The 5,586-nt window shown below is 46.3% G+C and overlaps 1 protein-coding gene across 2 annotated transcripts; it reads right to left on the bottom strand.

The window, feature by feature from the left end:
• Positions 1-106: 106 nt before the first annotated feature.
• Positions 107-3,852, bottom strand: LOC122365942 (UPF0587 protein v1g245604-like). 2 transcript variants are annotated; one of them, XM_043337604.1, is made up of 2 exons: positions 3,805-3,852; positions 107-940 (listed from the first exon to the last, which is right to left on the bottom strand). In XM_043337604.1, the coding sequence occupies exons 1-2, from the start codon at positions 3,816-3,818 to the stop codon at positions 424-426; spliced, it is 531 nt and encodes a 176-aa protein (XP_043193539.1). In that variant the 5' UTR covers positions 3,819-3,852; the 3' UTR covers positions 107-423. The 2 variants fall into 2 exon arrangements, with proteins under 2 accessions (XP_043193539.1, XP_043193550.1); XM_043337615.1 differs by lacking the exon at positions 3,805-3,852 and adding an exon at positions 3,730-3,802.
• Between the last annotated feature and the right edge of the window lie 1,734 nt (positions 3,853-5,586).

Here is a 5,586-nt window from a genome sequence, read left to right as displayed (position 1 = left end):
CTGGGAGTTTGTTACGGGGATAAAAGGGGGTGATCGCTCCTGAGGAAAGCTAAATCACAACATAATCGCAAGTCATATGCACCGACGAGTCTCTGGCCATAATTCCTTGTTTCTTTACGAATGTATTTAAGTTACATTTACATTGACCACTCCTTGGGAGCACCTTATCATTTACTATTTAGCCTTAATTGTAAAACTGTAAAACGAGCTTTCTCACACCAACTTGCCCATACGTAAGTCGGCATCATCACAGCAAAACGAAACAACGGAACGATCCCCGCCAATTAGCGATGTATGCTCGCATAAGTTCTAACTACGAGCTGCGTCAAGCTAGCTCGCAATGCCAAATCCGGTAAAAACCAGCAAGCCCCTCGTAAGTTTCTCCCATCCCAAACACCTGTGGATCAGCACTCCGTACCAGGTTTAGTTCTTCAGTTTGACAAACTGCGACTGCACATCATAGATACCCACCGACTCACCGGCCTTTTCGTCGTACTCGACCCACTCCTTCTCCGAGAGGTCGACGTCGGCGAACTTGGTGCCCGACTCTGCGCCGCGGCACGTCCAACCGACGCGAGGCGAGAAATCGGTGAGCTCCACTCCTCGACAGTCAAACTCGACCACCGTCTGGAACTTCTCGCTCTCCGTCAGAGGCTTCACCGAGCCGGGCACGATGTCCACGTGGTTATCGCGGCCACAGAGCTTGCACTTCACGGCCATGTTGGCGTGGCCTCGGCCGCCCTTGACGGGAACTTCCTCCGTGGCGCAGAGGTAGACAAAGTGGTCTGGCTGGTCGCCACAGTGGTTGCAGCGCAGTTTCACGTACCAGCGGAAGTCATCGTCGTCTGGCTGGGGCTGTATATCAGTCACATTCTCCAATGTAGCGCGAAGCTGCAGACCCAGGTGCACCATGATCTTGACGTTGTTATCCTGCCTGATCCTGGGCACAGACACATCCAAGGACCACTATCAGTCAGGGTTACGAGGCATCATAAAACGTGCATAAAACAATACCATTGGGCGATATACTAGAAATACACAGCAAGTTACCGTTTATCAAAATGTCACAGGGTGAGAAAGGGCAGCCTGATATCCTTCAGCTCTCATAAGAAACCCGTTCATTGTCATTTATTCCCATGAAATATTAGCACCTGCCTCGGACTGGACTGAATTAAGCCAGACTGCTAAACTGGCTGAGTTCGGCAAAATCTCGGGCGTGAACGAGGCCTCTGCTAGTCTTACCCCGCGTTCGATGTCTCTCGGACGACGAAGATTCTACGCCGTCCGGCCAATCACGCTCCATAACCGCAGCCAAGCCCCCGCTGACCTTGGACGGGATTGGCCAGACGACGTAGAATCTTCGTCGTCCGAGAGACACCGAACGCGGGGTTATTCAGGCATAGATTTCCAAATATCAGGCGTGCAAAGCTCGGTTTAGGCGTGCAGGCGTGCACTGACAAATCAGGGTGCTCACACTTCACATTGAGAGCTCCCACTCAAAGGGCGGAAACGAGACGAATGCAAAATGTGTGGAAACACCGTCATTTGTGACGCCCACTCCCGGGCTCTGTTCGATCGCTGTTTTTTTATCAGCATGCTATATGGGTAAACCCATATAAGAAAGTTATTCTGGTGCTTCTTGGGCTCTCATTGGTCAAATGAATAAATCACGTGAATTAGACCAATGAGGAGCCAAGAAATAGCGGTATGCTCGCAGCCTGTTGCTAAAAAAAAACTGCGCCCGAACAGAGCCCTACATTCTTCAGAGACTACTGTTCATTGGGGTGATGTATAGACAAATATATATATATATATATATATATATATATATATATATATATATATATATATATATATATTCTTTATATATATGATGATGACCTCAATATATATAATGACCTCAATATATATATATATATATTGAGGTCATTGGGGTGTTAATCAAATGTGTGGCAGTTCTCTAGTGCACACATTACACGAGTGGCACAAACTCCCAGCTGTTTGATCTGATTAGAAGCACACCTTTGCAGAAAAATGAGGGCATTGGTCAAGACAAGAGAAAATCCATGGTACCCGATTTAAAGGGCCTAGACCATCAGTTGACCTTCCAGGTTAGCTGAATGACAATTAAACATCAGGGAAAGCAAGACCTGCTAAAACTCTTTGGAGCAAAATGTTTCATATATAGTTTGGGGTAGGTACAAATTCCGACTTTTGCATTAGTTTTATTTGGCAATGATGCATTTGTGCAATTGGGGTGGGTCTGGTGAGTTTCAGGTAAGGGCAATGACAATGTCAATTGTCAATGTGTCCCACTACCTTTTACCTAGTTGTTCCTGGTCAGCATTTACCACCAATGGTGCCTCCACCAAAGGGTTTTAGGTTCGAAGGTTGGTTCTAAGGTAAGCGGTTCTAAGAATAACTCCCAAATGTTCAATTGAGCAATTACTACCTTGTCAATGTGTCCCACTACCTTTTACCTAGTTGTTCTTGGTCAGCATTTACCACCAATGGTGCCTCCACCAAAGGGTTTTAGGTTCGAAGGTTGGTTCTAAGGTAAGCGGTTCTAAGAATAACTCCCAAATGTTCAATTGAGCAATTACCTTGGTAGCTTTCAGTTCCAAAAACTGCTGTAAGAAGAAGTAAGAAGAAGTAAGAAGAAGTGCAAGATATGATTATGCTATATCTCTAAACATACTGAACCAGTATAACGCCTTTTGGGGCGAGTAACGGAGCGAGCGAGAGGGTGAGCCTTGCACGTGCGATATTTCGAGGGGGTACCTCCAACTGACTTGTGCACGGCACCCTACTAACCGGTCTCTAGCGATGTGCCAAATTTGAGCACAATCGGCCCAGCCGTTCTCGAGATCTGGAAGCGGCACCCTGCACGTGCGCACGTGCAAAATGGGTCCCAACTGACTTGTGCACGGCACCCTACTAACTGGTCCCTAACCGTGTACCAAATTTGAGCGCCATCGGTCCAGCCGTTCTCGAGATCTGGAAACGACCCCTGCACGTGCGCACGTGCAGCGGCACCCCAACTCTGGCACATGGATATGCAGTGCCTAGTGGGTGCCTACCTACATGCCAACTTTTAGCGCAATCGGCCAAGTAGTTACCGAGATATTGCAACAATTGCAAAACTGACACCTCTTCGTTTTGCACGTGGCACGTGCATAAGGGGTCACCCACATGCATCGGGAATAGTCCAATACTTGGTAGAAGGAATGAAGCTACCCTACAAAAATTACCGCATGTAAATCGGTCAAGTGGTTGCTGAGATATAAGCCTCGCAAAAGCGGCCGGCCGGCCGCTCATACTCAGAAATTTCCGTTATTCTACGTAAGACTCCGCTCGCTTCGCTCGCTCCGTAATGACTGATTTTAAATGTGTCTGATGCCTTCCAACCACACAAGCATTCTTATTAGCCAGGCATGCACTCCAATTGAAATGGATGCACCTCAGACGTACAGGTTGAGGTGCTGTACACCTGCCTGCCACACTTTGCAGTCTCAGTCTGGGGAGTAGGCAGTTGGCAGTTGGCTTGGAGTTTGTCTTACAATCAATGCAAATTGCCAATCTCAAACCGCGTTTATTCTATTTTGAGCTGCCCTAATTTTACAAATTAAGTTCAGGGATTCAGATTCGGGGGGACTAGTTGATTACATTGACTTTTGAGTGGAGCGGCTGACTTTACTTTTATTGCCTACCTGAGCCCAAGTCAATCACCTTCTATGCAGCCTATCGATCAAGGCATCAATAGCTGTATTTACTATTTACCAATCCCCCATCCGCCCTACTTACCACTTGTTTACCATCTATCCTTGCTATTACCAGCACTTTGACGACTTTGACACTTGTATGAATTTGAAAAAGAAGCGCAGCTGCTGTCTCTCACTGCCGCTGCCATATCGCTGCCATTTTTTTGTAATTCCCTTCACCTCGACCGACCCTCACCGGTAGACCTGAGCACGCAAATCGTGATGCAAGTGGGGGAGGATATCTTTTCAAATGATGGATTTACTCCCAGTAAACTGAATACTATAATGCTTCTACATTTTACTAACATCGTTTCTTTGATTTTTCCAGCGCATAAGTCACAGCTGATTCCAGCCAAGATCCCAGCGGCCATGGGTGTAGGAGCGCCAAAAATATTGGTGAAGGATGTCACCTGAACCTTCGGAGAGGGTGCAGGACCTTACCGCAGTGGAGGGGGGGGGATTTCGCCAACTCCTGTTTTTTTTTCTCGCAAATGTCTCACGCCATTATCATCTAATTAACGTCAACTTTTCAGTACATGCCTAAAATTGAATTTTTAGGTATCCAAGCATACCTTTGGATACCTACCAAAGGTATCCACCATCCAAGCATACCTTTGGAACCTAAAGGTATGCTCCACTGCATTTTTTCGTGACCAAAGTCTTACAACTTTCCCACGAGTAAAAACAAGCCAATTTATTTCGATATTCACGGGATTTACTGAGACACATTTACACGTTTACCAACTTCAATACAGTTTTCGGCTTTACTGTATGCCTGGCCTATTCAAATACATTAGCCAGAGGGGTGTGGTAATAACTGGTGTAAGCAAATTGACCACGGTCAAAAACGAATTACCAAGTCATCATTTTGGATGGCCTCGTTCAAAAACGGCTAAGAGCTTCGGTCTAGACAATTATTTTATCGTTGGCATAGGTATAGTAAAATACATAAAAAAAACTCGGCCGGTGATAAATTTTCAAGACCTCAGTCCTTACAGATTTTGAACTCGGCCTTCGGCCTCGTTAAAAAATTCAGTAAGGACCTCGGTCTTGTAAATTTATTTACACCGGCCTCGTTCAATATTATATATTACTGTATGCCTGGCCTATTCAAATACATTAGCCTGAGGGGTGTGGTAATAACTGGTGTAAGCAAAGTGACCACGGTCAAAAATGCATTACCAAGTCAACATTTTGGGATGGCCTCGTTCAAAAACCGCTAAGAGCTTCGGTCTAGACAATTGTTTTATCGTTGGCATACAGTAAAATATATTCCTGCCCGGGGCCGGGATGATTCAATAAATGTCACCGAGGTTTTTTAGCGAAAACTCCGAGGGCCGTTAGGCCCGAGGTGATTTTGCTAAAAAAAAGCGAGGTGACATTTATTGAATTCCCGGCCTTAGGGCTGGAAGGTGTTTCCCATACCTGCCAAAAAGCTCACACTACTATATGATAGTGACGTCAGCAGCCGTGTGGTTCAACGTGTTTAACCACACCCCTTGAACCACACGGCTGGTAATATTAAAGCATTGCATTAAACTTTGAACAGTGTGGTACAGTGCACGTGCCGTTTAAATGCCTGGATGTCTCGATTTAACCCTATTCCTGGCGGGCTCCGCCGGGACAAGAAACTGGCGGGGGGGGGCCGATTCGGCCCCCCCCTGAGATCTCGAGAACGAAGCAAGATAGCGACAAGCGGTAAACGGCATCGGATACGCATGGACAAGGTCTACAATTTTTACAAAGGTCATTTTCAGATCAGGTCAAAGATGACGTCACAGGGGTCGAAAAAGTCAAAATGGCGGCGCTAGATATGGAGAGAGTT

This window comes from Amphibalanus amphitrite, unplaced genomic scaffold (genome assembly GCF_019059575.1).
Source record: "Amphibalanus amphitrite isolate SeventyFive unplaced genomic scaffold, NRLGWU_Aamphi_draft 000029F_arrow, whole genome shotgun sequence".
Classification (NCBI taxonomy): Eukaryota; Metazoa; Arthropoda; class Thecostraca; order Balanomorpha; family Balanidae; genus Amphibalanus; species Amphibalanus amphitrite.
The sequence above is the reverse complement of the archived record's forward strand: the minus strand, read 5'-3'. Positions and strand labels throughout refer to the sequence as shown.